Source organism: Hydra vulgaris, chromosome 05, assembly GCF_038396675.1.
Source record: "Hydra vulgaris chromosome 05, alternate assembly HydraT2T_AEP".
NCBI classification, from domain to species: domain Eukaryota; kingdom Metazoa; phylum Cnidaria; class Hydrozoa; order Anthoathecata; family Hydridae; genus Hydra; species Hydra vulgaris.
The window spans coordinates 44,286,537-44,304,998 of record NC_088924.1 but is presented as its reverse complement, the minus strand read 5'-3'; the positions used below and the strand labels follow the sequence as shown (position 1 = coordinate 44,304,998).

Genomic DNA, 18,462 nt, shown 5'->3' with positions numbered 1-18,462 from the left:
AATTTTATGAACCAATTGGGATTGGTTGTGGATTTTCCCAAAAGTGGAGGATCGGATAAGTCAAATTTTATATTATATAAAATATATATTATTTATACATATAATATTTCAAAATATAAGACTTAATTTTCTAAATTTTAAGGTACTTATATTAATTTGTTAAATTTTTAGTTGCATCTTCATTAATGGGTTTGCATGAGCAAGCTTGTCTTTATAAAATATAATTCTTGAAGCGAGTTTCTACCGTCTATAAAGATAAATTAATTTAGTTGTATGGGTGCTTGTTCTATTGGCGTATGATAGAGTTTTTTTTTTCTCTTATAACAATAATAATAATAAAAAAAATATTTGTTAAATTTTAAATGAGTTCAATGTTAGAATGTGTAGGGACAATTTAAAATATGGTGCAAAGGGGGTGTCTAAGATTATTTTTTACTATAGTACTTTTTTGATGTTCTTACTTATCCTACTTATTTTTCCATATAATTTTTTGTTACACGTTTTATTCCTTTCTTGATTATTTATGTATTAATACTTTGGATTACTAACAAAGTTTGATTAGTTAATACATTGTTGATGTTTTTAATTTTACCACAACTATTGAGTAAATCCAAAACATCAAATAACCAAAAACAAAGTTGAGTTTATTTATCTTTAATAAAATAAGTTTATTTACAAAAATTTATTTTTAATAAAATAAGAAACATTCAGTATTACGGCAATGGTTAGGAAATTAAATATAAAAAAACTCGAAAGCAAGCATGTAATGCTGTTTTAATTAAATACTTCAGTAAGTAAGAAATTTGCTTTTCTACTATTTTTTTCAAATTGATTTATCAAGGTTTCATTAAACCAAATCAGCTTACTTTTTTATTTTTTTCTGTTACGATAAAAACCTTTGCCATTTGCAAAATCATTAATCTTTTTTCAGCAAGTTTTCACACTACGTTAAAAATCCATCATTAAAGCATTTACATTTATTTACTTTGGTTAAAAGGAAATAAGTGTTAATAAATAAACGCTTTAATGAATAACTGTATTTTTTTTTGTGCTAATTTTTCGATTTGATTTAAAATTAGAAGCTTTTTAAAACGAAAAATTCAATAATTCATGGCAGTAGAAAAAAGAGTGGGGCAGAGGCTGTTTTAGGGCGTAGCTTATCTAACTTAACTAACATTAGGAGGTAGGATGGGTAAGGAGATATTAATTAATACATTGTTGATGTTTTTAATTTTACCACAACTATTGAGTAAATCCAAAACATCAAATAACCAAAAACAAAGTTGAGTTTATTTATCTTTAATAAAATAAGTTTATTTACAAAAATTTATTTTTAATAAAATAAGAAACATTCAGTATTACGGCAATGGTTAGGAAATTAAATATAAAAAAACTCGAAAGCAAGCATGTAATGCTGTTTTAATTAAATACTTCAGTAAGTAAGAAATTTGCTTTTCTACTATTTTTTTCAAATTGATTTATCAAGGTTTCATTAAACCAAATCAGCTTACTTTTTTATTTTTTTCTGTTACGATAAAAACCTTTGCCATTTGCAAAATCATTAATCTTTTTTCAGCAAGTTTTCACACTACGTTAAAAATCCATCATTAAAGCATTTACATTTATTTACTTTGGTTAAAAGGAAATAAGTGTTAATAAATAAACGCTTTAATGAATAACTGTATTTTTTTTTGTGCTAATTTTTCGATTTGATTTAAAATTAGAAGCTTTTTAAAACGAAAAATTCAATAATTCATGGCAGTAGAAAAAAGAGTGGGGCAGAGGCTGTTTTAGGGCGTAGCTTATCTAACTTAACTAACATTAGGAGGTAGGATGGGTAAGGAGATATTAATTAGTTTGTTTATTACTTTCTCTCAATTTAACTAATTAACAATAACAAAATTTATTCCGACTAAAATTTTGTTTGGTAAATTGTCACTTGTTGTGATGTTTTAAACAACTAAATTTTTTAAAAAAACTTCTACGCCAGTTTACGTCATGTTTTCAATTTATAAATTTACACGTAGGGGCAATGATTTTCATAAAATGACCTCATTTATCCTGTTTGCGTAGTGCGCCTAAGTAATTGTTAACTCATTTAAGTTTTGTTTTCTGAAGAAAAATTAAAAAACAACTCATTCTGTGGATTATCAAAAAAAACGACGGAGAGTAAACAGATGTTTCTTCAGTGATCATGGCATTATTAATTAAAAATTCTTTTAGAAAATTATTGAATTTCAAATGAACGCTGTTTCAACGATAGATGATAATAATAAAAATGTATTTTAAAAAAATCAAAAGCGTTTATGAAAGATTTTATATTAGTGTTTTTTAAAATGATGAAAAATATAAAAATGAGAATGGTAAGAAACATTTCTAAAAAAAATTTTTTTTATTTTATCCATGTCGTTTAAGTTACTGTTTAAAAGTCAAATTAAACAAGACTCGGTGGCGAGCGCAGAGTTAAAGCACCTAATGTCATAAAGGAAAATTCCAGAGTTTATAAGCTATTATGAGTTTTTATTTATAAATTTTAATTTCAAATTAATTATAAAAATTCGCGTACGTATCACGTTATGTAATTTCTAGCCAAATATAGGTGTGCTTGAAGTAGGTAAAACCGACTGCATCAAATTTTTAAAAAATTGAAAGTTATGTGTGCGTTGTTAATACAAAAAATAAAACAACGAAACAATAATATAGAGTCAGATACAGCAATTATGAACTGTCATTAACCAAAATTAAAACAAGCTAAGCTTATTTAAAAAGTTTAACTTTAAAAAAGGTATCTGTTGACAACAGTTACTGTTGACAGCACTTAATTAGTCATCGTTAATGTGTCAACACATATGACAGTTCAACATATTTACCAAAATGATTTTCGGTTAAAATTAAACTTTTAAATGATTTTATTTTTTTAACTTAATTTTTTTCTTGACAAAATCAAATTTTTTGGTATCGATGGTATCAAATGGAGGATGTCTCAATATTGATGGTAATTGAAATTTAGGGAAAAATTTCTTTTTTTCCTTTTTACTAAAAAAAGGCCAAAAGTGACTCTTTTTTTTGTGATACCAACTTAAAGTGTTTTAAATTTAAAACACTTTAAGTTAGTGTTAGAAAAAAAAAGAGTCAGTTTTTACAGTCACTGTTAAAGTCATTTATAAATGACTTTAACAGTGCTATGTTTCTTACTTTTTTAATGATATGCTATGTATCATTGTTTCATATATCTTTATATATTGTATATGTTATATAAATTAAACCTTTTTAGTTTTTACCATCTAATATTACCAGCTGACAAATATTGTTAATAAATACATTAAAAAAGCATTTGATGATAATCCATGTCTTTTTGTTTTTGATCAAACACCTCAACACCCTGTTGAGGTTTTTTAATAAAACATCTAATTTGGGTGTTCAACTTAATTCATTTTATACTTGATATATTTGAACATTTATTAACCAAAATCTTTATAAAATTATAATATCTTAATTAACCAATATCTTTATAAAATGATATTGCTTGTTTATATAGTAATTTTATTTACTTGTTTATTTAAATGTTCTTTTTTTCAGCAATATATAAAATACGGGTATTATAAAATGAATACTAAAAAAAAATTTCTTGAGAAGTATTAGGCATATAAAAAAGATTTCGTTTAAACTCAATATCTGCCATATTGAAATGAATCTCGTGATTAAATTAAACTTTATTATCACTGTTTAATGATTAAACTTTTTTGTAACTGATGGTGCTTTGCATACTACTCCTTTGACCATGAATGCCCAGAGGGTAGCTGATCCAGTTTGTGCCATGTACTGAATATAAAGCTTGAGGATGTAAGGGAGGGAAGAAATCTTAAAATTATCTACCCGGACATCATAAAGTTTCTAGGCGCCCCTTAATATGTCAATTTTCTCATTAATGGGCTCATCAAAACCTGTTGATCATGATTCTATGGGGACAAATTTCCATAACAACCAGAAATTTCATAAAATAAACCGAATAAGTTTACAAATTTTTAATTTAAAACTTGCAGGCATTTTTAGTTTACATTAAATAAACTTGAAAGGTTATCAAGGCTAATAAATTTACTTTAAAAAAGTAGTCAAAAATAAAACAACATGAGCTTGCACATAATAGAACGAAAATATATTTCATCGTACTTATATTTTTTTGCAATTGTTATTGCAAAAAAAATAAGAAGTGGATTTGTTTAATTAATACCAAAGCTACAAAGCAGTCATTTGTAACTTAAAAGTTGTAACAGAAAATTGAGAACAGTTTTAAGTTCTTATTTTAAAATGAAATTTTGAAATAAGAATTAATAAGGTTTTTAAAATTTTTTTTGAAATGTTCAACAAAATTGATTACTTAGTGATAATCAGTTATCACTTGATGGTGATTAATCATGAGCAGTATCGTGGCTATAGGTTACCTAACTCTTGTACTTAAAAAGAACCATTCTCTAAAGATCTTAAATTTTTTCTTTTGTTTGTGCCAAAAATTTTTATAATTAGACCATTATAAAAAAACGCTATAAAAAAATTGGTGAAAATGTAAGCCTACTCGGTAGAGATTGAAAACGAACTTTTCTTTTAAAGTTCGGGTCCGGTTCAGTTTAGTTATATCTAATGGTCAAGTTCGGTTCGCTTCGGTCTTAAACGCAGTTCGGATTTGGTTCGGTAACAACTAAAGTTTGGGTTTGGTTCGGTATTAACACAGTTTTTTTTAATTAGTTTTATTAGTTACATTCACAATGATAATACACAAATAAATTAAATATTGAGTAGTTAGAGCAAATTGTAAGAAAAATTTGCAATCTTTTAACTACTGCAACTTCAAAAGTTCTAAAAACGAAAGCTGCAGTTAAGTGCGCAAAACATAAAACAGTAAATTTTTGAAAACAGATAACAGTAGCTTAAGTAGCCTACTGTGAGTGTAGTAATCAGGGCTGCATGTTATATTCGAGTAATATCAGCATTTCTAATTTTTCTGGGTTTAGGAGAGCCCTGCGTTCACTCATCGTCACCCGACACACTGAAAAGACTCTTTCGCTGGCAGTCCTTGTAGAAGGAATAGCCAATGACTTTCTAGCAATCAATACCATTGTCAGAAGCTAATGTTCACAATCATTGTCTTTACAGAATTAAATGCATCACGCCCTGTTACGGGCAGTGCCAAGTATTTGTCAAATTATTCATGTCTTTATTATTCATGGTCAGATTTGCTCTTTTTTGAAGGAGAATCTGAATAACTGTATTTACTCTAATCTGAATAACTGAAGTCTTTTTTGAGGATCTGAATAACTGCATTTACTAAAGTTGTCTATATCCGTCTGTTGTCAATATATTGTCTATATATTAAAGTTGTCTATATATTGTCTATTGCCTGAGAATTTGCGTATCACTTAAGGTGTTAAAATGTATCGAAACCTATGTTATAACTATAAAAGTTGCGGAGAAAACATAAGTTATAAAAAAAATTTTAAATGCCGTCTCCTAAATTCTTTCTTTTTTAAATCGTTTTATCTCAAAACTAAAAAATGTGGATAAAACAAGATAATTCTAACATCGCGTTATGTTATGTATAGTAGCGCGAATTACAAAATTTTCTCTGCTATAAATCTTTTTTTAGCATGATTAGAGTTCGGACAGTCTGTTTGGTTTGGTTCATTCCAAACAATATCAAAGTTCGGGTTTGGTTCGATTCGGTAAGAAGTAAAGTTTGGGTTCAGTTCAGTTCGGTCGTAGGTAAGGTTCTAGTTCAATTCGGGTTCGGTTCGTTTCCCATCTCTCCTACTCAGGGGCTGATCCATCGTTTTTTTGTATTTGAGATATTTAACATTCAGTTATGGAGAAAATTCAGAACATTTATATATTTATCCTTATGTCAAATAAGGGTGCTTTGCAAAAAATTGCGATACGTCGAGCCTGAAGAGAAAAAAGCGCTAAATTTATCGCTACCCTAAACGTGAGAGTATAAAGTTGATGAAATATAATTTTTACTATTCTCAACCAAATTTAAAATTTATTAATAAATTTTAAATTTCATACTATAATCTTTTTACATTCAAAATTTATGGCTGTCAACTTTAAATAGTTTAAATAAAACTTTTTTAAAAATAAAATTATGACAAAAGTTGTGATATAAAAATTGTTACTCCCTCTAATTGAGGCGTGTTCAAACTTTATATAGACAATTTTTGAACGCTGAGAGAGTATAGAATAAAATTTAAAATTTATCGATAAAATAAAAATTTAGTTAAGAATAGTAAAAATTAAATTATATTAATTTTTTACTCTCACGTTTAGGGCAAGGGGGCGATAAATTTAGCGCCTTTATGTTTCCTTGCTCTAATCACCGCAATTTTTTGCAAATTATCCACATTAAACATATGTTTAGGCATATAAATGTTTAGAGTTTGCTCCATGTCTGGAAGTTAGACAATTCAACTTTCAAAAAATGCTGGATCCGCCCCTGGGTCAACTTTATCACATTCTTGATTAAAAGGTTCATGACAATGATTGCTAAATAAGTATTTAATTACAAAAGTTTTTAAGATAAAATTAAAGATAAAAAGTTTTTAAGAAGAATCTTGTCTAAAAATTTTATTCTTTTTTAGGTTTCTTTCATATTATATATCAATTATATTGATATTATTAGTTGTAATATCCACCTTCAGATATGTTTTTGAACTTATGAACTATAGTTAATTTGCTAAGAGAAAAAATATCAAAAGATCTAAATGTCCAAGTCTTCCATATTCTTTATTTATCATACCTAAAAATGTGAACTTTCGTAATATTTGAAATTAAAGATACGACGTTTTTTCAAATGAAATTATTTTCTTTATTTTTTTTCAGGTCGAAGTTTTATATACGACTGCACCAAAATAAAAAGAAACTTGATCAAAAATTTACATAAATAAGATGGCTAATTTACATAAACTCTATGCTTATTTAAGAAAATCAATACCGTTTGGTTCGGGTCATTTTTACAGACACAAGCCATTATGTTAAAATTATATAATATAATTAACTAAAAATAAAATAAACCCTTCATTTTTTTTTGACGCTGATCTTAAAAATAAAATAAATTTACTTTTCAAATAAATTTGCTAAAGACATTATTTTATTTGACATAGTGGGAGAGATTTTTCTCAAATCTCTCCCACTATGCAAATCAGTCTCTTCTCCTTGTCCAGTTCTTTATGAAACCGACATTTTTGTCCACAAATTACAGGAAGTGTAGGTACAAGATCACGTTTATCCTCTTCAAACGAGCCGAGTTGTTATGATAAGCTATGATTACCAAAAAATAATCAAAACAACATGGCCGAGATGTCCTTAAACGTATAAAGGTAATAAGCACATTTTGCTTAAAAAATTTATTTACTCAAATTTAAATTTTTTAGTTTATATAGATAAAAAAATCAAAGAAATAAATAGTTTAAGTTATTATGCCTCTTCATGTTGGTTAGGTTGTGTACCTCCACAGGTTGGTAGGTTTTGTACCAAATTTTTTATAAAAACCACAGGGATTTAAATTTAATTTGTTATAATAAAGTATCGAAATATTGAATTTTGTTTTTATAACAATTATATCTTATAACTTTTTTACTTCTTTATTTTTCTAGCAAGCTTTTTTATTTCTAGCAAATTTGTCTTTTTTTTAAGGAGATTTTAGAAAACGATAACTCTTTTGTGGAAACCTATGATGACAATGTTGATGTAAAAGAAGTAATTCGCTGTTCAATAAAAAACAAACACGCTTCCTTCAATTCTGACATTTTAGCGGAAAAAGAGGACTCTGAGATTGAAGATTTTGAAGATTCAGATAAGACAAGCTCAAGGAGGCAAAACAAAGTATACAATTTTAAAAGTTATTGACTTAATTTGCATTATTTGTATATTTGATTACTCTCAATAATTTGCATTATTTGCATATTTGATTACTCTCAGAGCTATGTTCATGAAAAACAAGGATTGCGGGGTATTTTTATAAGTTATTATATATTTTATTTTTAAAATTTTGATAAAAGTGGGTTAACTAAGTCTCTTCCACTCCCCAACTCTGCCTTGCCTCTTTCGTCGTTGCGATCCCTGTATAAGTACGTATAGGCGTGCGTGAATAAAAACTTTTTAAAACAAAATAAAGTATATACAAGTCAATTAAATGATAAATTAAAAAATATTTATTATAGCATTTAAGTTAAAATTAATTTTTATTAAAAAAATTTGTTTGTTAGACAAAAAGTTGCTTGAATTGCTTGAAAGTCGACTTCAGTGACTTTCTCAAATTTAGTTTTTTTTTTTTTTTTTTTTTTTATAGTAATAATACTGTAATTGCATTTCATGAAAAACAGACTTGAAATTTTTATTGGTTATATTATATATGATTTTTGAAGTATCAGGCAATAATGTTTACTTAGAATTATCCGAGAATTAAGAAATGCTTTGATTAGTACGCTTTTTAAAAATTTTTATAAAGTTTTTAAAAAGTCTTTTGTTTTTCAATAAAACATGATTTGTTTGTATTTTATTTAAAGGTTAATTCAGCTCCCTAAAGCCGAAAAAGCCCCTACAGTTGAGCAAGCTACTTTAATTGTGGTTAAGAGCCTCTCTAAACTCTATAACTTTGAAACAAGAACCTTGCCAATAAGGACGCTACGCGGAGAGACGAGTAGAGCGCGGTACTACCAGGGACGAGGTGGGAATTGAACTCGGAAGCTCTCGCTTATGAAGTGAGTGCTCTACCTCAACACCACTACTGCATTAGACTAATTTGAAAGTACCAACATTTTTGGACTTCATGTTTAGCTGTGGCTTGTTACAAGACATTGCATACAGTGTTTCAAATTTTAAGTAATGCAGAAATTACTACCTGATTATTGTGGTTTTTAAACACTACTTATATAAATACCAATTATCTTTATATGACATTTTTCAAGATTTTAACAAATATTATTTAGACCAAACAGTTAAAAATAATTTGATGTACTTCAATCACAACAAAGCAGAACGTAAAGTTGCCAAAAAAAGTAGTTTTTATTTACTTAATTTTGTATTGTTTATTTAAATATTTAAAAATTTTTTCAAAAATATAGTTCTGAAAATATTAGGTTTTAAAAAAGCATAAAATTTAATTTTGGCCTTTTTTTAAGCCCTAACAATTAGGAAAGCTTGTAATTGCAAACAACTTATTTGTAATTGCAAACAATTTATTTAAGAAGTTTTAGTTAACAGAAGTGTTGCTAACATAGTGCAGTAATAAAAAGCACAGGTGCATTGTATACTCAACGCGCAACTCAACACTCAACTCAACACTCAACTCAACACTCAACTCAACACTCAACTCAACACTCAACTCAACACTCAACTCAACACTCAACTCAACACTCAACTCAACACTCAATTCAACACTCAACTCAACACTCAATTCAACACTCAACTCAACACTCAACTCAACACTCAACTCAACACTCAACTCAACACTCAATTCAACACTCAACACAACACTCAACTCAATACTTTTCAATACTTTAAGGTTTACTTCACTCAAACTTTTCAATTCTTTGAGTGAAGTAAACTTTAAGGCTTAATATATGAATTTTGATATTTAAATTCTACGTCAAATCACCAAGTCCATTTAACCATTTGTCTTCCATTTTGTTTCATGATTTGACGCGTAATTTCATTAAAAAAAAACGTTGCATGCATAATTTCAAAATGTTGAGCAGTTAATAAGATCAATTTTAATATTGATCTGGTTTTCTAAAATGTCCGGGTTTTCGTGACATTAAAAATAACATATACGATGCAGAATTAAAAAAAAATACTTAAAATGCTGAAAATAGAATCATGTTTAAAAATATAGTAAAACAAATTATTATATATAACCCAACTTTTAGGCCCATTTTCTCAACAAACACCCGTTTATCTATGTTGTTTGTTTTATTTTTAATATTTTTAGTTACTTATAACTTACATCTCACTAAAAATCTAATTGATAAAACAACAATAGCACACTGTTGTATAATTTTAGTGATATGTAACCTTTTTTGAAATTACTAAAAATTATTTGCAAATAGATCAAACAATTCCACACCTACGGTGAGTTTAACAAAATTTATTATAATATGTTAGATTACTAATAAGTGTATAAGCATTGGAAACGAATTTTGTAAAACGCAGTTTTCCATACCCATTGAATGTGTTTAATAAGTTGTTACACACTTATCGTATATTTTAAAATCTGCTTAAGTGCCTAGTTTTTAATGCACTTATGGTTTCAAAAGAAAGATTAATGCGTTTGTGACATTTTAATGAAATCTTTTTAAATATATAAATAAAAAGAATGAACTATTAATTAAACGTTAAATATATAAAATTATGTTAATATAAATATTGTAAACTGGGGTGACTTTGGTCCTGTAAATGAAAGTGAGCCAAGCACAATTTTTTTGTTTCAAAATGGTTTACATTTTATACCTTATTGTATGCCGGTTAATATTTTGTGTAAAATTGTTGGAAATATATTAATTATTAAGTTTAACTTGTTTGTAATTTATAAATCTTCATGAAGTTCTTGTAAATAACACTTTAATACGAGCACTTAAAATCCGTATTATTTTATTATTATTTTAGTTGCACAAAATTTTATATCCATAGTAATACCTAGTTAAAGTGTTTCACTGAAATAGGCAATCAAATAAATTTGAATTATCAGTGCTTGGTTCTATCTTGTTTTACAAACTCAGAGGATTATGACTTTTTTTGTAACTGGAGCTCAAACAAAATGGGATGACTTTGGCGTAATACATGCGCTGACTTTGGCCATGACACCATGGTAACCAAATGAGTCACCAAATGTAATAAAAAAAAACTGCTTTAAAAATATTTTAATGATTATTTGTAAGCAAAATGGTAGTGTATGCGTCACAATGATAAAACTTAGGATTTTGTATTAGTTGTACAATACCAAATCCTTGTAAATGTTTGTCCTATACTATTTAATTATTTTAAGTTTGAAATTATTTTAGTTCTTAGTTTAAATATGCCTAGAAATTATAAACTAAATCACGGAAGCATAAAGCCTGTTACCTGTACTTTAGAACAGAAACAACATAACACACTATAGTTTTAAAAATGGTTAAAAATGGCAAAAGAGTTCCGTTTAGCTTTAAAACTGTGTTTATTCTCTAGTTAGCATAGATTGTAAAAAATTTGACAATTTTCATACTGCCCTTTAAAACCATTTGGGAATAAATGTTATTTAAACAGACTGGGAAATTTTATTTTTACTAAGATTAGTAGAAATATCTTTTACAAAGGTTAAGCCGTGTGTAATGTTGTTTGACATAAAAAAGTAAGAAATATGTTTTAATGCACCTTTATCATTTTTATAATAAACAACCAATTGATGTAAAAAACATTGTAGAGTGATTCAGTGATTGTTTTGTATTTCATTTTGGACTAAAAATACATAATTTTCTGCATTGTCAACAATGATTACTATGCTTGATTGATCCAAATTTTGTTTTAGTTGACTAAAGTACTGTGCTTGAAACTGCGATAAAAAAATGACCTTGTAGCTTTATAGCTAATACTAATAGTTCAATAAAAATTTAAAAATCTGCGGTCAGACTCAATTGTGTTACACTATCTATAGTTTGGCGTTGCCTCTAATTTTTTTCAAAATTATCTTTGTATTCTCCAAAAATCTCGTGCAAGTACGCAATTAGTAGGTTGTTGGAGAATAAACTTTAGGATATTTTAGAATGATGCTTGGGTTTCACCGATATTTAAGGCATTCACTAGCGATATGGCATTTTGATGATAAGAACATACACAAACAGAATGTATAGCACTTGCACTATTTGGTGATAATAACAAAAACAAATATGTCTACCACTTGCATCTGACAAAATGCACCACTTTGATCTAAATGAAGCTAATTCAGAGTAATTTATGTCTATTTCTTGTTTGCTTTCTTTCTATAATACTTATACTTTTTTTAGGTTACACAAAAGATTTTTTTTTTTTGGTTACAAATATTCTATCCAATGCTTAAGAAATCTCTATTTTCCAGACATAGTTCGACATAAATCGCTTAAGTCATAAAACATTTTAACGGAATTTTCTACATTTTATGTAAGACGTTACAATTGAGAACTTGCTAAAATTCTTTTTTCTTCAAAAATCCGTGTTGCCGACTGTATTCATTCATCATGTTGCCGTCTGTATTCATTCATCATGTTGCCGTCTTTGCCTTGTTTTCGTTTACTTCATATTTATTTTTTATTTTTGATATCAACCAACTTGGTTGATATTGACCATAATATAAGTTAAACAATAGTCCTTTTGTTGGAACAGAAACTTTCTTTTTATCAAGCTTATAATTTCATCAAAGTTTTTAGCTTTCTTTTTTATGATATTCGCTTCATAACACACTTTTGAAGTAACATTGAGGTGACTTTCAATTTTTCTAGTTATTTTATTTACAATTTCGTTTAGCGTAACTACACTCATTTTCGATGATAAGTGTAACTACACTCATTTTCGTTGATGAGTGTAACTACACTCATTTTCGATGATAAGTGTAACTACACTTATTTTCGTTGATGAGTGCAACTACATTCATTTTCGTTGATGAGTGTAACTACACTCATTTTTGTTGATGAGTGTAACTACACTTATTTTCGTTGATGAGTGTAACTACACTCATTTTCGATGATAAGTGTAACTACACTTATTTTCGTTGATGAGTGCAACTACATTCATTTTCGTTGATGAGTGTACCTGCACTTATTTTCGTTGATGAGTGTAACTACACTTATTTTCGTTGATGAGTGTACCTGCACTTATTTTCGTTGATGAGTGTACCTGCACTTATCTTCGTTGATGAGTGTTAAATACACTTATTTTCGTTGATGAGTTTACCTGCACTTATTTTCGTTGATGAGTGTACCTGCACTTATCTTCGTTGATGAGTGTTAACTACACTTATTTTCGTTGATGAGTGTTAATTACACTCATCAACGAAATGGTAAATAAAAAAACTATAAATTTTTTTGCAAGAAGAAACTTTTCGCTTTTCTTCTAGGATTATATGTTTTTATGAATTTAAATGAAATATTAGGAGAGAAACTTGGCTTGTGTTGTTCCTTATTCATAATAGTGATTTTCAAAAAAAATCTCTTAAGTGGCTTTATTTGCAAATAAAGTGCTACATACTCCAGTGTTGATAAAAAGTCCATACCTTTGGTTGCTTAGAAAAAGCCGCTGATCTGGAACATAGTAACTTTTCTGTGACGGGGGATTTTTAGTTTTTTCTCAGATTTTTTTCCACTACTGATCACGCATGTAAAACTAAATTTTTAATTCATTGTAAAGTTAGGATCTGCTTCATTGTATATTCTTAGTTGCTTCTATTTATACAGTTCGCCATTTTCTCACTCTGAATTCCATTCTACATTTAAAATTCATTCAAAAATGAATTTTAAATGCAGTTGAACCTACTCTAGCTGCAAAACCTCAGCCTCTGTTTCAAACCTTAGCCTCTGTTTTATTGTTTTAAAGTTACTTCTCTTTCTCTTTTCTACAAAATTTTAGGATGGTTGCTGGTCAAGCGAGTCATTATTTCTTGCTTTTCCAACCAAAACACCGTTGTACGTGGCTTATCATTTAGCAAAGTTGCATCCTTTCACCTAGTTTCTTTCTTTGAACACCGATGCACAGTGCGACAGAATACTAATACAAAAAAATAGTTATCGTCATTGCATGGGTTTTACTTGCTTGTTTTGAGGATGATACCCCGACGGGGGTTTCTAGGACTGAGCATTAAAATATTCGAAACGTCATATACCAGAGTATTGAATCCCTATAAGGGTCAAAACTATATCCATTTCCTGACGAGCATCTGGTATTATAGTACATAATTTTTAATTTTATTTTAACGCTGATATATTTTTATTCTCTTTTTTTTAATTATGCGCGCGCTCCTTTTTTATAATATATGTTTGTTTTGTTGTTTGTTGTAATACTTCTGCTTTATAGTTGTACTTTATGTCTAATGAATTGAGTAATTTTGTTATACCATGTTAATTGGTTTGTGACATTATGCTTACCACAACGATGGCAGTTGTTTACAATTGTTTTAACATAACCAGCACTCACTTAACTAAAACTTAATCACTGAATAATACTCCCCTTTCAAACACCACCTCTCAATACTGGACATCTGTCCAAATGTTATAATTTATCTAGCGCTTCTTGTACTTATGTAGAATATTTAATAGCTTTCACTGAAAAACAATAGCAAACTTTATCATGGTTGCTAATCAAGCGAGTTATTATTTCTTGCTCTTCCAACCAAAACACTGTCGTACGTGGCTTATCATTTAGGAAAGTTGCATCCTTTCATCTAGTTTCTTTCTTTGAACACCGATGCACAGTGAGTTAAAATACGAAAAAATCATTGTCGTTATTTCATGCTGAAAATTTGTCATAATGATGAAAATATGTTTATTAGAGAAAATATCTAGTTAAAAAAATATTACATATTAATTTAAACGTTTTTTTAAGCGGTTATTTACACATGAATTTGACATGTGTTTCAAAACGCAATTTTTTATTTTTTTATTATCAACTTTCTTACGCTACAATTGTTTTAAACTAATTTTATTAAGTATCATTTTAAAATATATATTATTTGATTGTTTTTTTTCGCTTAAAACGATTTAACGTAAGTTTAATCCTTAATTTTCCATCAGGACAGACAGTTTTCAATATTTTTTTGTTACTAACTATTGCTATAAGGTATCAGATAAACCATTTTGCAACTTTTTGCAATAAATAAAGTTGTTACAATTAAATCATATTCGTTTCTAGCATTCATTTCAATAATACGTTTTTAATAACTTCTTATAACTCGAATATTTTCTAATAACTTTTTAACTACAAATCAATTATGCAAAGTGTGTAAATACAAATATAGAATAATTTTTTATATTTACCAATGGTTTCAATAAAATACTTTGTTTTGTTCTATATATGGTGATTGTTGCTGCCTCAACTCCCCCTCTACTCCCCCTCCCCTCCCTCCTTAAAAAAAAATTAAAATTTTCAAACCTTTTCAGTATATCTAATGTTACTACATTTAGTTTATGTACTAATAATTTAATACAGGTATATGTCCCAAAGAAACAATAGTTTCAATTTTGTTTTTATATGTAATATTTTGATGTTTACATTTATTTAAAGTATAACAAAATTTTCTATTCAGTTCACTGAAATAATCATGCCATCATTTGCTAACATTCTTTGAGTTACCATTTGATCAGAACAATGACATTGTTAAGAGATTAAGACTAAAGAACATTTTAGCATATCTTAAATTGTGCTGGAATACCTGTAAACGCGTACAATCTTTATTTATTAGGAACGGTACTAAATGATTTTTTGAGTGTCTTTTTCATATTTCATATAAGATACCAATCAAAAAATGGCAAGCAAGAGAAGATGCAGAAAAAGCTCTTATTAAAGAACAAAAAATTAATATACAAAAAAGATTTCAACATAAAATGGGACTTGTCGACGTACTAAAAATTTAAATGACGGAATTACTGCTTGAAAAGCATTTTGAATTAAAAATGAATTTGCCGAAATTACAGGAATAAACAAAGAACTAATTGTAAAGTTGCACATAATCTTAGTTTGCCTATCTAATAGATTTTAAAACAGATACTTGTAATGGATTTCAAAATGGATTTTAAATAGATACTTGTAAGTTTTGCTTAAGTTATTTGGAAACCGCAAAGCTCTATTCATGCTTGTACTACTTTATTCTTTTTTGTACCACGTGCCTCAGAGTCTTCACCAGATCTTAATTCATGGAGCAGAAGTAAAATAAAGTCTATTATTGCCAATAGATCTATTCAGTGAAGAAGCTCAAGAAGCTAGAAATAAAAAACTTAGAAAATATAGGGAACATCATTCCCGTAAAAATCCAAGAACAAAGACAACTGAAGATGTAATGGAAGGGCTTTTATGATCCAGTTATTTCATCTTTTAGAAAAACTGTGTCATAAGTAAAAAAAATATTCCTCCGGGTGTTGTTAAACTTTTTATTTGCGAGAGTTCTACGTTCAACAATAAAGACAATTTAATTCGTAGTTTTTATTTGTAACTTGAAAAAAAAAAAAAGGATAAATTTAGATTTTTATGTTTTTAGTATTAAATATGAGCTTGATATTCATTTTATAAGGTGTTTATATTTAGTTTATAACAGTTCTAATATAAAAAATTAATTTTGGCATAAAAAACATGGTTTTGTCCCACTGAGCAATGCTTTATAATTCTATCTCTTCTTTATAGTTAACTGACTCAAACAGCTTACAGTTTGTTGGGTTGATATCAAATCAATAATATCCCCCCTTCTTTCCGAAAAGGAGGTTTATCAGAACTCATCCAAAAATATAACCTTAATTTGAAAAAAAAAAAAAAAGATTTGATGACTCAAATATTCTCTAAAGAAATATTTTACTTTTTTTCGACTAGAAAAACTCATTAGAAGACGAAGAAACACTAGTTGCACGAAGAGAACGAAATCGACTTGCTGCTCAAAGATGTCGACAAAGAAGGAGAGACAGAATTGAAAAACTTGAAAAGGTTAATTAAATTTTTCAAACATTTCTCTAAAGTTAAATTTTATAATGCAGATAAACACTTATAAACACAAATTTTTTGATTTGAAATTAATTTATGTTGAGTTATAAATAAATAAAATTATTTCACAAAGTTTAATTTTGTTTGTTATTATTTAAAACTTAAAACGAACACAAAAGCATATTTGAAGAAAACATTTTTTTTAACGACATAATCTTTTAATGAACCCTAATAGAGTTTATATTTTATTATATGACATTTGACGTTTTTTAGATTTGTCAGCGTCTCGAAAGTGACGGAACCAGTTTAGAAAACGAGATCAGCGAATTGCAGAAAGAAATGAGTGATCTTCAGCAAGTATTAACCAATCACAAATGCCACGCTAAAGTAAATACTAAGTTTGTGACTAAGTCTGGAAATAAAACTGAAACTTATATTCCTACTTTATAGAAAAATTTAAATAAATTGAGAACAAAAAAAATTAATTGTGCGACCTTAAAATTGGTTAAACTAGTAATGGATTTAGGAAGATTAAGTAAGTAAAGATAGGGAAATAATTTAAGTAAAATTAATAATATACTAATAACGCCAAAGTTTTAATGATGCACTCATATTTTATGATTTTTAGACAGCATAGAATTTCATATTTATTACACTCTAGTGAAAAAAATAATTTTATTTATGACTTTATAACGTATAACAATGAATACAGAAAACGTGCTTCAATAAACAGCGTGTGAACCAATAATGGTATGATCACGGAGTTTTCATAGACAACAGATAGTTGCATTCACCCTGCCAAAATCAAATAATTTAACCAACTGTTCATTGTTTTATAAGACATTTGGTTTAATGGGTAAAAAAAAAACAACAACCCGAATAGGTTTCTAATCAAAACTTAATTTTTTAGAACCAGTTTACTAAACTGATATATTTTAGTAAGGTGAACGTTCATAAATGAAATAAACAACACCTAAAATATTTAACAAAACCTTTTTTTTTTAAAAAAAAAAGCGTGAATTTTTTATTTTTTATGCATAGCTAAAGTAAACAGTAAGTTTTAAAATTTTATGAGCTTACGGGATTAATTTATATATTTAAAATATTTAACACTAAAGCTTTTCGAAAAAAAAAATAAAGTAAAGATCAGCCTTTATAATACACTTATAATCTGGCTTTAAAATAACGTGGTAAATTTTTAACATTTAATACTTTTATTTTGTACAAAAAGTGTCATAATTTAGGAAACCTACGAGAACCTATATTGAATGCTTGAACTTGTAAATGTAATATGTGTACAACCTATTTGAACTATGTACATTGCCCCTAACTTCCCCTTTTGGGTTTCTTTAACATTTTAAAATAATGACTTGTAGCTTATGTTATTTGCTTGAAATCAACTTTTATTTCTCGTAAACAAAAATACATGTTGTTTTGTTTGTTATTTTATTCAATACAAATTGCACTGTTAACCTAACATTTTTTTTGTTTTTTTATATAGTAATAATATAGGAATTGGTGACATTTACGGACTTATACAACAAAATAAACTAGTTTTTATGATATACCATTCTTTTCATTGAAATTAACTGTTCTTGTTTCTGCAGATATTAAACTAGAGGATTCTGAGTGAACAACTTTATAAAATTACAATGTAAAAAGTTGATAGCTGCAAAAAATAATAATGCTCATTTTGAGAGAAGTAATGAAAACTGGCTAGGTCAAGATTTTCAATACACCTACGTTCATTAAATGCTACATCATCAGTTAATGAAGTTGGGAAACCAT

General features: G+C 27.6%; 1 protein-coding gene across 4 annotated transcripts in view; it reads left to right on the top strand.

Annotated features, from left to right (window-relative positions):
• LOC100211866 (basic leucine zipper transcriptional factor ATF-like) overlaps nucleotides 1–17,159 on the top strand; it is a 31,005-nt gene extending 13,846 nt beyond the window's left edge. The window contains exons 1-6 of one of the 4 annotated variants that reach the window (XR_010638707.1): nucleotides 2,261–2,363; nucleotides 5,642–5,757; nucleotides 6,871–7,367; nucleotides 7,684–7,872; nucleotides 16,567–16,677; nucleotides 16,948–17,159. Coding sequence is in view for 3 of the 4 variants with exons in the window: in XM_065798266.1 (XP_065654338.1) it covers nucleotides 2,307–2,363; nucleotides 7,684–7,872; nucleotides 16,567–16,677; nucleotides 16,948–17,124 (534 nt within the window). In the remaining variant the exon portion in view is untranslated. Of the gene's footprint in view, nucleotides 1–2,215; nucleotides 2,364–2,846; nucleotides 2,996–5,641; nucleotides 5,758–6,870; nucleotides 7,368–7,683; nucleotides 7,873–16,566; nucleotides 16,678–16,947 lie in introns of those variants that run through there. The other 3 variants (XM_065798266.1, XM_065798267.1, XM_065798268.1) reach the window with 3 other exon arrangements.
• The last annotated feature ends 1,303 nt before the right edge of the window (nucleotides 17,160–18,462 follow it).